The sequence below is a fragment of the Myotis lucifugus genome, unplaced genomic scaffold (genome assembly GCF_000147115.1).
Source record: "Myotis lucifugus unplaced genomic scaffold, Myoluc2.0 scaffold_115, whole genome shotgun sequence".
NCBI lineage: Eukaryota > Metazoa > Chordata > Mammalia > Chiroptera > Vespertilionidae > Myotis > Myotis lucifugus.
In genome coordinates this window covers 3653446-3668607 of record NW_005871163.1, presented here as the reverse complement: position 1 = coordinate 3668607, position 15162 = coordinate 3653446, and the positions used below count along the sequence as shown (strand labels likewise).

Sequence of the window (15162 nt, the reverse complement as noted above, 5' to 3'; positions counted from 1 at the left end):
GAGGATCCTGACTATAGCCTTACTTTTATTATTTCAAACTAGGGAAGTAGGGACCTGCCAAAGGAAGTAAATTCTGAATCATGGTAGGTCCTTTCTAACTTGACAGTGTAAACTCGGGGGATTTGACCCAGGACACTGTCTGTGTGGATTTGTGAACAGTTGGATAGCCTAAGAGGCATGGCCTGTTACACACCAGCCATTGAGGAGAATGATAACCACTGAGGACACAGTCCTGCCAGGCATTGGCCACCTCCACTGTGCACTGTTCATGGCCAGATTGGAGTTCTGATAACAAGTCCCAAGTCTGACAGGTAAATTCCCCCACCGTGGCAATGGTCTGGGAGATGGGGGTGATGGATGGCATCACCTTTCCAGGCCAAGGCTGGAGCGAAGGAAAGAGACAAGAAGAAAGGGTTTCATGTTTGGTTAAAGTGCGCAGTCTTGATCCCGTGCCTTGGGTGGAAGCAGTCTGCCCTGATGTCAGCTGTTTCTCTTCCTCATTAAAGAGAGTCGTAGGTGCGCAGTGTCTGTGCAGTGTCAGGTGGAGCCTTCCTTAGCTGTGACCCACAGCTTGGGGCCTTCTGCTCAGCAGCATCAGTGGGCAGGAGTATGTACTTGGTAAGGTCCCTTCAGTGGGGCTCGAGGGCTCCTCTGATGATGTGTCTAGAATCCCCAGTCACCAGGCTCTAGGCCAGAGATAGCGAACCTTTTGAGCTCGACGTGTCAGCATTTTGAAAAACCCTAACTTAACTCTGGTGCCGTGTCACATATAGAAATTTTTTGATATTTGCAACCATAGTCAAACAAAGACTTATATTTTTGATATTTATTTTATATATTTAAATGCCATTTAACAAAGAAAAATCAACCAAAAAATGAGTTCACGTGTCACCTCTGACACGCGTGTCATAGGTTCGCCATCACTGCTCTAGGCTGTGACCCACAGGATCCTTTAAAACGGGATCTGGGTGGCGTCTTTAACCTATTGATGATAAGCTGGAGCATTAGAAACTTAACGGCAGCTGGTCCTACTAGCGTGAGACAGCGAGGGATCAACAGAAGGTTGAAAACCAATAGGCATCAGCAAGGGATCAACAGAAGGTTGAAAACCAATAGGCATCGGCCTGCTGGTGACTATCTTGTGTGGAGTGAGATTATATTTCCCAGAGGAGGTACTGTGAACACTCAGCAAGACCCAAGGCAGTACGGCAGGCAAGGGGAGTCCAGTAGCTTTAGCAAGCTTAGAGATTTTAAATTTGGGGGTCCCATTAATTCTTCCTACCTTGCCTGGCGACCGAGGGTGATAAAGACAGTGATAATTCTGAGAACAAGTCTTTCCATCAAGGCTCACCTGATTTGCCCAAGGAAGTGGGTGCCTAGATCATTGGAAATTGTGGAAGGTACACCCTAAGTGGGAAACACGTTCTTCTAACAGCTTCTTTGCCACTGTGAGGGCATCGGCAGTCACCAGTCAAGCCTAGAAATCCACGAAGCTGTCGCTTAGTTGTGGGTCTAGGAAATCCCTGGCTTAGCTTCATTCCTTTTGGAGACAGCGGCGTTCCTTCGGCACTGAGATCACGGCCTGGGGAATGAGCACTGTCTAAAGATCATTGAAATGCTTCCTTAGAGGCTTCGTGTCCTTTTCAGCGAACTGTTGCAGCAAATAAATGGAATCTTCCATGGACACCTCTTTGGTAACTGAGCTCAGCAAGAGGTTATCTACACGTTGTAAAAAGGCCGATTTCCCTGGGGACCTGGAGGATGTTTAAATCTCGGTGAAATCCTTAGGAGAAATGAGAGGGGCCTCTGTACCCTTGAGGCATGACTGCCAGGTACACGGTCACTTACTCCGTGTACAAGTAAGTAGAGGTTGGCTGTGGGGTCCGCAGGGATGCCGAGCAGGCTGCACAGGGGCCTGCAGCAGTGAGCCGCTGAGTCTGGAGGAACTTGGCAACAGTGTTCGGGGTTAGAACTGGGAACCGAGGAATCTGTATGTTATTAAGAGCTCTCAGGTCCCTCAAATCCTGGACAAGTCGCCATCCTGTCCTCAGCACAGAGAACAGTTAGCCCCCGGCAATTAGGTCTTCTATGGGTGTGAGGCCTTGTATGGCCTCAGGCTTCAATGGATATTGAGATAATTTAGGGAGAGGTTTATTTATGTCTACCAGAGTCTCTGTAGGTTCTGCACTCTATTCTTCCAATGTCAATTTTAAAGGTAGTCCTTAGCCCAGTCGATGTAGCTCAGCCGTTGAGCGTTGATCCAGGAACCAAGAGGTCTCCAGTTCAATTCCGGGTCAGGGCACAAGCTCGGGTTGTGGGCACAATCCCCTGGGGGAGGCGTGCAGGAGCCAGCCAATTGATGATGCTTCTCTCTTATCGATGTTTCTATCTCTCTATCACTCTCTCTTCCTCTCTCTCTAAAAAAATCAATAAAAACATTATTTTTTTTAAAAAAAAGGTAGTACTTAGATTTTCAGCCACTTTGATTAACTTAGGGGACCTTTGTTGGAATTCTTCCTCTTCTATGTCAAGAAGAGACACTAAGGAACATAAAAGACTAGGTTCAGGCTGATCAGGAAATTCTAAAGGGAGGTTTCTATTGGAAACAACACATGTTAGCCCTTTTAATTTAGAAAGGAGGTCTCCCCCTACTGACTGACTGGTGCTGGGTTACAGAGCAAAAAGAGGAATGTTTTTCAGTGAAAGGTCCCAGAGTCATTTGTACTCGTTGAGGTAAAATTCTCTCTAAACTTTCTGAGATGCCCCCACTATGGAAACTTCCTTTTTACTCTGAGGATTTTGTTGTCCAGTGAGGGTGGGGTTGAAAGGAGAAAGCACAGCTCAAGTAATTTTAGTTTCCCTTTGGCTGTCCTAGGAAAGTCCTCACTTAACGTCAGTAGGCTCTTGGATACTGCAACCTTAAGCAAAAGAATTTAAAATGAAACCAGTTATACCATAGGATAAGTGATATAAACAAGAGTTGAGTTCCTACAGTATATTTCTAGTTGCAGAAACATCATTACATTTCTAAATAAAGACCCAAAACACTTCTAATATTAAACATTGAAAGAAATGTGAGCTATACATACATTTAAGAAAGGTTAATAAAAACAGGTAATTCTTTACCAACTTGTTTATTCCAGTTCAGGGTCACAGATGCTTAGAGCCTGTCCCAGCAGCTCAAGGTGCAAGGCGGGAACCAACCCCAGACAAGACGCCCTTCCACTGGAGGGTCACTCACACCCACCCACACTCAGACTGGGACAGTGTAGATACCACAGTTCACCTAACGTGGGAATGTGGGAGGAGAAACCCACAGACATGGGAAGAACATGCAAACTCCACACAGATAGTGTCCTTGGCTGGGAATTGATTTTTTTTTATCAAGGTTATAACAAAACAACATTATTTGAGGACCTGCTGTATTGTTACTAGCTTACCAGAGCCCCGTTAACCCTGGGAGGGCTGGGGGAATTCTTGGGGGTTGATATGGGAGCATTTGAGTTGATGTTGAAAAGTTTGCATAGGGCCTTTGAGGACAATCTCTTTTCCAGTGCCCAGTTTATTACAATTGAGACATTGATTTCTTGGCCAGTGTCTGATCATGGACCCCTAAAGGAGTGCAATTGGAGAAGCCAAGGTGTTATTTTGGTTCTCTGGCCTTAGAGCTGTTGGAGCCATAAAGCTAATAGCTCCGCTGATTTTCATTTCCCTTCTTGCTCCAGGGTCCTTTCAAAATGCTCAGTTAGGCCTGTATCCTCCCATCCCATTCTCTGCCTTTTATCGATCCATAATCTCAGTGGATAAGCCATTTACAAGGAGGGCAGCTAGAGCAGGTTGGGTGACCCTGTTTATCATATGGAACCTGGAACGCCACAGAAGAGAGCTTCCAAGCAGCTTTAAAGTCTGCCCCAGACTCAGCTCTCTTTTGTTTGCATGTTTGAAAGCAGACTGATCAGGATGGACAGGGAAGACTTAGGAATGGCTTGTGGAAGTTGTTGCTATTTTGCAAATTCTTTCTGGTCAAAGATTTTGAATATCATCCACTTTGCTTCCTACACCCATTTTTTGGGCTTCACCAGGTCCTACCAATCTGTACAGTAACAGATAAAGATCTGGTAGTTTTCTAAGAATTTAGAATTATTATTGGGGGTCTATGACTCTGGGCCACCAGATCTATTATTATTCAATAGGTTCATATTCTGTTATGAATTCTTCCTCCCAGAGAAGCAGGATTCTTAAAATCTTCTGTTGCAGACCTGGGTGGTGGATGTGTCTGTTAAAAACCTGCCACATAAGTTTCTTTTCATCTTTCTATGCAATTATTGCCATTGCAACCTGTAATTATGATAGAAATTTAAATGTCCTGTTTCTCCATGGCTGTGTTGAGGTTTAGGGTGTGAAGGTAATTGGTGCTAAAATGAAATCATTACTAGGAAGAAAAGCTAAATGACATTAAAACTTGTATGAAACATTCAAAAAAATCATCTCATCTTTTGCAAGGATGTTGTTGCCTCTTAATGATGACACGTGCTTATGGTTCTGGCTTCCAAGGAAACATGACTAAAATGTCATCATGCACGTATTCGCTCATGTATTCATTTTTGTCTGTTTAAAAAGCTAGACGTACTCTGTGAAGGGTATTTTTCTAATAAAAATATAGGAAGAAAACAGCCTCCATTTCCAGGGAATTATCACAAACATAGGAAAATACAAGTTGCTAACAAACATTGTAGAGGCCCTGTGACAATGTTCTGTCACCTAAACAGTGGATATTGGTAGTTTTCTTGGAGCTGCTGCTAAAAGTGAGTTTGCATTTCACATTATTAGCCCCTAACCCCTTCTCCAACCAGACTTCAAAGAAATACAGGCAAAGATGAGGCTGAGAGCAAAGGAGGCTGTTCCTTACTGAGAGGCCCTCGAGCCACAGCACTGCTGGGGCCAGTGCTGATGGAGACCCGACAGGAAATGAGGAAAGTGGAGATGCACAAGCAGGGGAACCAGTATCTATTTCTGAGGGAACTTTGAGGGACAGAACCAGGATATGAAAGCCAAATTGCCAGTTTAGGGAATACATCACATTTTGGTTGAAATTATCTTTAAGGTAGAAGAAAAGAATACTAAGATTATATTGGCTATTTAAGGGTGGTGAATAAAAAGGCAATTAAAAACTAGATATTTACACACACACACACACACACACACACACACACACACACACACACACACACACACCATCCTGCCCTCTCGTCTGTATGGGGAGACAATGTATAATGAGATGATCACAGTATCGCCATTCTGAGAAGAAAGTCTACCTACATCAGAACTCTGACAGCCCTCCCGGGTCACTTGAAAATTTGAGTTCTGTTTTAATTGATCAAAGAGCATTAGTAAGGCTCCTGAAGCTGAAGAAAGAACAGGTAGTTGTCTAATGTTTACAAAAGGGAAAAAAGGAAAGTAGAAGTTAAGGTTCGGGGAAAGTATCCAGCAATTTACAGAAATAAATTGACGTCACTTTTCTGGTGGTACAAGGAGGTTCTGGGATCTTTCTTAGTGGGCTGCTTTTCCTAAATTTGGTCACATAAATATGTCAGGACATTATGACATTATGCTGCTTTAGCCTTGTTCAGTTCAAATATCCTGGAGCCAAGGATTCCTAATTTTGTTTGCCTGGTTTGTATATTTTAGTTTTTCTAAAAAAAAGGTTTAAAAAATGCACAGTCAGATCAACAGCCATGTGCCCACCATCTGTAATTAACTAATTTTGTTAATGTTTTGTTTAATTTGGTTCAGAACTTTATTTTCTAAAGAAATCTATAATTAATAATGAATTTTATATCCCTTATGAATCCCATTCTTTCCTCCTCTCCCCCCGCCCCATATCGAGGTGCAAGTAATTGTCATGATTTTAACTTTTTTAACCTTTTGTGGATCTTGGGCCCCCTTGAACTGAAAACCCATTTTCTGCCTCCCCTGCCCTTATCAAAGAAACATAAGCGCACACACACACACACACACACACACACACACACACAGGCCCTTAAGCTGTTGAAAGGGTTCTCAGACCCAAACACCCAGCTGGATCCTTTTGTAATTGAGACTCCAAATTGAAAACCCCTACTTGGGGAATCCTTTTCTTTGGAGAATCCCGTTAGCAATCAACAATAATAGGATCTGATCTGGGCAGCCCCATCTCCTCGCTGCTCTGGGGGCGGCTTTATGAAGCAGTAGGCATGCCCATTTGAGCAGTGTCACGTGTAAAGTTTGCACTGCGGGTCAATAGGCAGCCACTTTGCCTCTGCAGCAACCACGGTTCAATATTGCTGCAGACCCACAATATGAGATCCTTGACAGGGTTAAAATTACCCTTGCTTCCAGTAGCAGAACTTTAATTTGGTTCTGTCCATTGCCTGCTGTTAGAAATCATATTGATTTAATAGCAGAATAAAAATAGAACTCCTTTCCTCCTGCCTTATCTCAGTAGGGTACTTTATCATATGACTGTTTCTTAGAGAGCCATGGTGTACACAGAAGTGGTTCTGTTTCTCCATCAAGGCTCTTTTAAAGACAGAAGTCATTCACCACTCCACTTAGGTGATGTCAACCTCCCCACCACACCCTTAACTTTTTTTCCAGCTTTATTGAGGCATAACTAATATGCAATGAACATGTTTAAAGAGTACAATTTTAGTATCAACATATAAATACATCTGTGAAAGCACCACACAATCAAAATAATTAATAGATCCATCACCACTCAAAATTTCCAGGCAACTACTGATCTGCTTTTGTTATTATAAATTTGTTTGCATTTTCTACACTTTTTAATAAATAGAATCATATAGCATGTGCTCCTCTTTGGCCTCTTTCACTCAGCATCAGTATTTTCCTTTCCATCCATATTGTGTGTATCAATAAATTGTCGCCTTTTATTGATAAATAGTATTCCATCGTATGGATGTGCCATAATTTATAAACATGTTGATTGACATTTGGGTTGTATCTAGGTTTTGATTATTACAAATAAAGCTGCTAAGAATATTCTATATTGTTAAAGAACAAAAATTCGACCAAGTAAATTTGAAGATCTAATGGACTTTATTGAACAATTCACAAATGGAGCAGCATCCCACCTAGCAAATACAAGGGAGCTCCAAACAGTTGTTCAGAACTAAAGGGTTTTTTTATAAGCACACACTGGACAGGACAAGAAAGTTTCTGATTCTATTTATTTGGGTCCTCTCTCTTTGTTTCTTGATGAGTCTGGCTAAAGGTTCGTCGATCTTATTTATCTTTTCAAAGAATCAGCTCTTGGTTTCATTGATCTTTTGTATTGTTTTTTTAATCTCTGTCATTTATTTCTGTTCTTATCTTTATTATTTCCTTCCTTCTACTTACTCTGGGCTTTTCTTGTTGTTCTCTTTCTATTTTTTTTAAATTATAGGGTTAGATAGTTTATTTATTAATAATTTTTCTTGCTTTTTGAAGTAGACCTGTAGTGCTATGAACTTCCCTCTCAAGATTGCTTTCACAGTGTCCCATAGATTTTTGGTTGTTGTGTGTTCATTTTCATTTGTTTCCAGGAAGCTTTTGATTTCTTTCTTGATCTAATTGGTAACCCACTTATTGTTTAATAACATGCTATTTAGCCTCCATGTGTTTGAATGTTTTTGAGTGTTTTTACTGCAGTTGATTTCTAATTTCATGCCACTGTGATCCAAGAAGATACTTGATATGATTTCAATCTTCTTGAACTTGTGAAGACTTGTTTTGTGTCCTAACTTGTGCACTATCTTTGAGAATGACCCATGTGAAGAAGGTATATTCTGCAGCTTTGGGTGAAATGTTCTATAAAAGTCAATTAAATACATCTGATCTAGTGTGTCACTTAGATTCACTGTTTCCTTGTTGATTTTTTGTCTGAAAGATCTATCCAGTGAAGTCAGTGGGGTGTTAAAGTCCCCTACTATCACTATATTGCTGTCGATCTCTCCCTTAAAGTCCTCTAGAAGTTTTTTTTTTATATATATTTAAGTGCTCCTATATTGGGTGCATATATGTTTACCAGGTTATATCAATCCCTTTAGTATTATGTAGTGACCTTTATTGTCTCTTGTGATGGCCTTCATTTTGAAGTCTATTTTGTCAGATATGAGTATTGCTACCCCAGCTTTTTTTCATTCCCCTTTGCATGAAAATTTTTTTCCACCCCTTCACTCTCATCCTGTGTGAATCTTTTGTTCTGAATTATATATTAAATTATATATCTCTATACAGTCTTATCACAACTCTATAACAAAAGAACTGTTATGGTCACTTAATTGGTAAATAAAGTTTAGAGAGAAGATAAGTAATTGGACCAAGGTTACACAGGCACGTTGACTCCAGAACCTACATATAACTAAATTGGTTTCCCATGGCTGTGTTAGAAAGCAAAAAGCACTTACCCCTTCTCTCCACCTCTCCATGGTTCTAATGTTGTTTTGGAACTGGTCTAGGAAGCCACCATATTAGGAATTATTCCAACAGTGTGTTGGTGTCTTTTTCCCTCATCCATTCATCTGTTCACTTCTTCACAAGTCTGTACTGAGTTCGTAATTTCTTCATGGTGATATGTGTCGATCCTAGGGTGAGAAAATGAGGATAATGGAATAGCTAAAATCATAGTGCAGCAGCAAATATAAAATTTAAAAGATTATAAGAGGAAGAAGGGTGGGAATAGAGGCATGTGAGGTGTTGTTCTAAAACCTTTGACAAATCAGTTTGAGTATGTAAGCAATGTCTTCTATGTGCTGGTATGTTTGAGCTGGTCAAAACACAACCCCATTAACTCCCCAGCCCCAGATTTTTATCATGTTTCTTTTATGGTATGAAAGGGTTTGGCCAGGGTCCAAAGGCATCTTTTCCAGACTCCTGAGAATGAGTATGATTCCTGGCTGGGTGAAAGAGGGAATGGGACTCCAAGAAGGGAATTAACATTCAGTGAACTCCTACGGGGTCTCATTGTGCAAGGTACTTCCCATGTGTTACTGCATTTGAACTTTATGGTAGCCCTGAGGGGCAGCATTACCTCAGTGTTACAGATAAGAAAATGTGTTCTGAGGGGTTTATTAATCCACCCAGTGACTGTTCCTTTGGAACAACCCTCCTGATCAGTTGGCTGCTGAGGCTCTCTTGGCGATTTTATCTCCAAGATCCCACCTGAGTCATACATTTCTCTTTCTGGTTCCACACTGGCTGTTTTCTCACAAGTACCAGCTGACCCAGAGCCTCCTGCTTTTGTGTTCACTCAGAGTGTGCTTAGGTAGCACTGGGTAATTTTCAGGTGCATGTATTTATTTTGTGTACAAGTAAAAGTGCATATATAAGACAATGACAGTATAAATAAAAGGCAAATAAGAATTTTTTTCTCTCATATAATCTTAAGGGAGTATATCAAAAGGGACTTTAGAGAAACCCCTGGCTCCCAACTTTTCATTTTCCCCAAAATTCTGAAGTCACTTGGTGGCAAAGTTACAACCTAAAACCAGGATGTCCAGCTGTGTCCACCAGTGAGGGTGCTTCCTGTCAATGGTTGCCATCCTCCTCATGCACGTGGCTTGTTCTTCACCCACAGGTTCTTCAGAAACCAACCCCGGAACTCAAGCACCAGCTGGCTGCTCTCTCCAAGCGAGTCGCTGGTGCCGTGACTGAGCTCATTCAGGCAGCAGAAGCCATGAAAGGTAGGTGGCATCCTCTCGTGTCCTTTCTGGGGCACCACTCCATGGCAGAGCTAGTACAGCGAACTGAGCAGAGAAAACACACAGCCACACAGGCCGTTTCTCGGCATATGCAGTCAGAAGGAATATAGGGAAGTGCTTTTCCTTAAAAAATCAAACGGCCCTAACCGGTTTGGCTCAGTGGATAGAGCATCGGCCTGCGGACTCAAGGGTCCCAGGTTCGATTCCGGTCAAGGGCATGTACCTTGGTTGCGGGCACATCCCCAGTAGGGAGTGTGCAGGAGGCAGTGGATCGATATTTCTCTCTCATCGATGTTTTTAACTCTCTATCTCTCTCCCTTCCTCTCTGTAAAAAATCAATAAAATATATTTTTTTAAAAATCAAACGGGAATAGAGTTAGATCTAAAAAGTAATGTCCTCCTGAAGCAAATCTTTTCTCCAGTCTTTATATTAAGGACTTCTACTTCAATGGCATATCCATCTAGAACTGCCCACTTCTCTTTTAAGGGTCTGGCCACACCCTAAAGACTCCATAAAAAAAGGGGGGGGGGTCTGGCCACTTATTTTCATTTGTGTTTTCATTTATCAGAATATTTATTCTTATTTAAATAATACCCTTCATGTTTAAAAAACAGTGCAATTTGGGTACTTTGTTGGCAGACCCCTTCATGGTTCCATAGAAGCAATCAACTCACCAGGGAGAGGTTTTCTCTCCAGTTTCCCTTTGATTGATTTGAGGTGAGTGCCCAGGAGAAGAGCGGAGTAAATCTTTGTGCTCAGCCCAGTCTCGAGTCTCCTGAGGATGCCTGCTTACAGTCTTGGCCCTGAGTTAGAAGTCAGAGTCATGTTCATGCTGGCCATGTCCGTGAGATCTTGATTTTGAAACTGTTACTAATGACACTGCTCCTGTGGTAGGGCTGTGCCCACAACTGAGTGAGAAAAGCAGGATCAGGCAGACATCCCTCTGCACCCAGCTGATCTCTGAGAACTCGGGGGTGCTTCCTTAGGACAGTGCAGCTGGTAGGCTCAAGGAACTTCTCTGCATGAAAATCCAGATATTGTTTGTAATTAAGCCAAAGCCCTGAGGTCTGCGGCTACCATGACTGACCCTCTTTGGACTGATTTTAGGAACAGAGTGGGTGGATCCAGAAGACCCAACCGTCATTGCAGAAACAGAATTACTGGGGGCTGCAGCATCCATTGAGGCTGCTGCCAAGAAGTTAGAGCAACTGAAGCCAAGAGCAAAGCCAAAAGTGAGTGTCCGTGGGTGGCTGCTTGTCTGATGCCAGTAGGTCTCCAGGTGGACGGCTGTGACATGAAGCTGGGAGTGCTGCAGGGAGCGTGTCTTATTCCGAGTGGTTAGCCTAGCGAGCTGCAAACCTGCTCTGCCTGCCCAGCATCTTTCAACAGGGCACGGGAAAAACCCAGTGGGTGAGACTTTCAGGTTAACCAGCCAGAAAAATACCTTGGGGTATCCAGAGGCGGAATCGGGCATTTACAGTCTTGATTTAGTTCCATTATATGTAAAGCAGGTGTCGGATGCTTCCTAAAGAAGGTCCTATGACTGAATGTGAGGTTGTCACCCTCCGAATTTCCGGTTGCCATGCCTTTCACTCTCCTTTTCTTAAAATTAAAAGCGGGCCATGTGAATCTCAAGAGTGCACCCAATAATCACCTTTTCAGTAGATACTGGAGACAGTGATTGGATGGTGTGTTTTCTCCAGCCATACCTGTCGTCTAGATAAATGTTTAGAACTTAAGATCATTAGTTTATGTTAAGAGAAACAGCAATTAAAGGAAAGAAAGGCTTTAAGTTTGGGCGGTAGGGAGGATAATTATTAAGTAAAAAGGATGGTGAGCCCAACCCTGTTAAGAAGCTGTAACCTCCCACCAGCCCCCATGGCTATCTCCACTGAGAAGGTAGTAGAACCAGAGGAGGCCTCTTTTTTTTTGTTTTTGGTCTATTCAACCAAGTCCTTTCTGGTACCTGTAACCTCACTTCCCTTCCAAGGACCCAAATACATTCGGAAATAAAATCTAATTCTTCCCCTCAAAAAACGTTGGATCCCTCAGTTTAGTTATGCCTAAAATTCTACATTTTTTGTAAGAGCAAAAGATGGAATCTGGGCACTTGGAATACACCAAATCGCTCAAAAGCGGTGCCTGGATCAGTGCTGTGTGTAAAATACACATGAGCATAGAGTGACTCCACTAAGCTGGGGAACGTCCTTAAAACCATGTAATCCTTAGACCTGATCTCCTAATAGTGACCCTAAACTTGGTAAAGGCATTTAAGAAAATTTCTCGTTAAGATGTAATGTAAGGGTTTTGGCGTCTGGTGGGGGGGGGGGGGGGGTTAATAAGGGTTATTTTCACTGGCCTCTGACCTGAGGGTCTTGGATTGTCTGAGTTTGAGTTTTTTGTAACAAACTTGAGAGCTAAGCGTGGGCTCCTATACGAGCCACTCCGTTTTCTGGCTATATCTTTGTTTCTGCTTTGTCAATCAAGCTAATCATGATTGGAAAATGGACTTTCAGCTTAAGAAGCAAGCAGCAACCCTTGACTAATATTTAGAGGCTTCATGCTTAATTTGTCTTTCCTTTTTCTTATGCGATTTATTGCAGTGGCCTTTCTTGGGAGAGCTTCAGTCTGCTAGTGCTCAAGTCCTGTCAGCTGACACTCATTCTCCCTGAGGATGAGCCTGGTGCTGATTTAACACTAACGTCACCATATTCCAAGAGCTCCTGTTCCATCCCGCTCCCTCTGTCCTTGGCCGGGTCCTTCTGAGTTCTCGTCTGTCACTGAACCTGGGTTTCCCTCTGCCGGCCCTTTATTTACCTGATAACCCTTGATCTGAAAAACAAAGCTATTAAGAGTTCCTACAATATAGGATTATTATAACAAATTAGATCATTTAGGAACACAGTGCCCAACATACAATATGACTTAATAAGCAATAACTTATCACCATCCCTGAAAATGGGCTTCTGGGACTTGTATCTACTACTTCCTAGGAAAATGCTTGAAATAAAAATTATTCCATAGAACCCTGAGCTGATGGCCTTAGCAAAAAGAACAAGAAAAAGGAAAGCAAACAAAAAGCTCACACCGATTGGGTGCCAGGCACGTGCCAGGCAATCTTCTAGGTACTGAACATGGATTAACTCACCTGGTCCTGGCAACAAGTCCACGAGGCAGCACTGTTACCATCCCTGCTCCCCAGACACAGACTCAGAGGCAGGTTACCTGACCAGCATTAGAGGGCCGTGGCTGCGCTGGGAGAGGGTGTGTGGGCTCTGGGGGGCAGTTCTAGTCCATACCAGCCTCTGGGCCGACCCAGTGTCAGAGGGGCTAGTGCAGGCCCACAGGGGAGGTTTTTGGTTTGCCCATACTCTTTGAGCCATTAATCTCACCTCTGGGAATCTGTCCTGAGGAGGAAATCCATAGAGGAGGAACGTTCTGTGTGTGAGAGAGGGTTGTTCTTTTTGTCCTGGTTTGTAGCATTGGGAGGGTAGATGTGCCCTGAATGTCTCCTTGAAGGAAACATATGCGGCTATTAAAAATAATGGTTGATAAGACTGTAGCATAAGGAAGATGCTAATGGCATTATGTAAAGTAAAAAAAGAAAAGAAACAGAATACAGAATATATGCTCAGTATGGTTACAACTCTGTAAAAATCACTTGCATATGAAAGAGACAGGTGGGGAATGTACAAGAGTGGTGGAATTGGGGTGATGGGAGCATCTATGTTTTAAAAATAAAAGCACTTAAATTAGTGATGGCTACTGAAGTGGGTAAGCGGGCACTTCCCACCCTACTTGGGATCATTCAGCCTTTGTGTTTACCGTGTGTGTGTGTGTGTGTGTGTGTGTGTGTGTGTGTGTGTGTAAAGCCAAGTAATCCTTTGGTTAAGGTCAGAGGTAACCTAACTGTTGATTTGAGTCCCTACATTTCATTACGGGGCTGCCTACTTTAGGTCGCTCCCAGCGTCCTATTAGGAAGGGTGCTTGGAACTTCTGGAGTGCTTTAGAATGACCTGAGTGTCCTCTGCCCATGACCAGAGCTCCCACCACATGGCTCATGTTCTCTATAAAACTGTTTGGGAAAAAACCCTGGCTTTTGTGAGAATACCTTTCTACTTACTAGAATCATTCAATAAAGCCAGTTAGATCATTTAAAAACACACACAGCTTTAGTGTCTGTCTAGGAGTGCCGTCTGTTTTGTGGTAATATCCACATGAAATAAAATATCTTTCTTGCGTTTATAAAGGGATTTATTTCCTCAGTTTAAAACAAATCCCACTTTGACAGCCTAATCAACCTCTTTTGAGATTGGTTGCCTTTCTCCATCCCCTCTCATAGTCTAAAGAACAAAACTTAGGATACTGTGAGTAAGCAGTTGCTAGGACATCCCTGACCCTTTACCTCCACACCCAGCACCCAGGCCCTGGGCAGGGAGGAAGCACGCTTTCCTTCCCTAACTGGGCAGCGTTTACACTGCCGTGAGGAATAGTTTCGGGGACGGGCAATGTTTTTGCTTAAATGGTTTTGCCCACCACATTCTCAGGTTGCCTGTGTTAAAACGAGAACCCTCTGTGCTTTATGAAGATGATTCCTGGTTTATTCCCACTCCAGGCCCTTAAAATGTAAGCATCTCTTTTTGCCTGGAATTTCCCAGACATGAACCAGGAACACATTTGCACAATGGAATCTACCATTTGCCTGGGAAGACGGTATGAGGCAATATGAGAGTGTCGGGAGCTCTGGTGCATGTGCCTTCGATACGCTAATGGCGCCGATTCCACCCTTGCAGACAGACTGTGCTCCGCGAAGGTGAAGGAGCTGCGGCGGGGACCGCCCTGCAGCCGTAGCCGCAGTGCTCTGCCTACTAGTCTCGAGCTCAGTCAGACCTGGATGCCTTCTCTGCAGGCCTCTGTGTGATATGTTTGATATATTAGGTTGTTATTTAATCCAACTATATATCAAACATATTCCTACAGTGTCTTGCTCTGTCTCCGGGGGTTCCTAAAACAGTGTATGAGGCAACAGGGAAGAATGTGTGAAAATCACACGTAGACTTAGAAGACGGAGCGCTCATTACATTCCGTTACGCTATATTTCACTTCTTCTGTAGCATTGGAAGCCTGTATCAGCGTTGCTAGATGATATTTTATTATAGAAACAAACCATAACTATTGATGTTTCCTAAGAGCTTGAGGTGTCATGGGCAGCTTAGTTTTGTGCAGTGATGCGTCCTCAAGGGACCCACTCATTGGAAAAATGGAAGGTTCCACCCCGTGTTTGTGACATGAAATAAAGGTCAGGATTGTAACCTCCAAGCACATCTAGGCTTATATCTCATTTTAGTTCATTTTTAACCCGATCTTCACTTTAGGAATTAGTAATTTTCATTATCAAGGTTTCAGCAAAAATTCAAGCAC

The 15162-nt window shown here is 42.8% G+C and overlaps 1 protein-coding gene across 1 annotated transcript in view; it reads left to right on the top strand.

Moving 5' to 3' along the window:
• TLN2 (talin 2) overlaps window positions 1-15162 on the top strand; it is a 336513-nt gene that overhangs the window by 304392 nt on the left and 16959 nt on the right. Inside the window, exons 53-54 of the mRNA XM_023757837.1 lie at window positions 9617-9722; window positions 10849-10973. Coding sequence (XP_023613605.1) covers window positions 9617-9722; window positions 10849-10973 — 231 coding nt within the window. The remainder of the gene's footprint in view (window positions 1-9616; window positions 9723-10848; window positions 10974-15162) is intronic.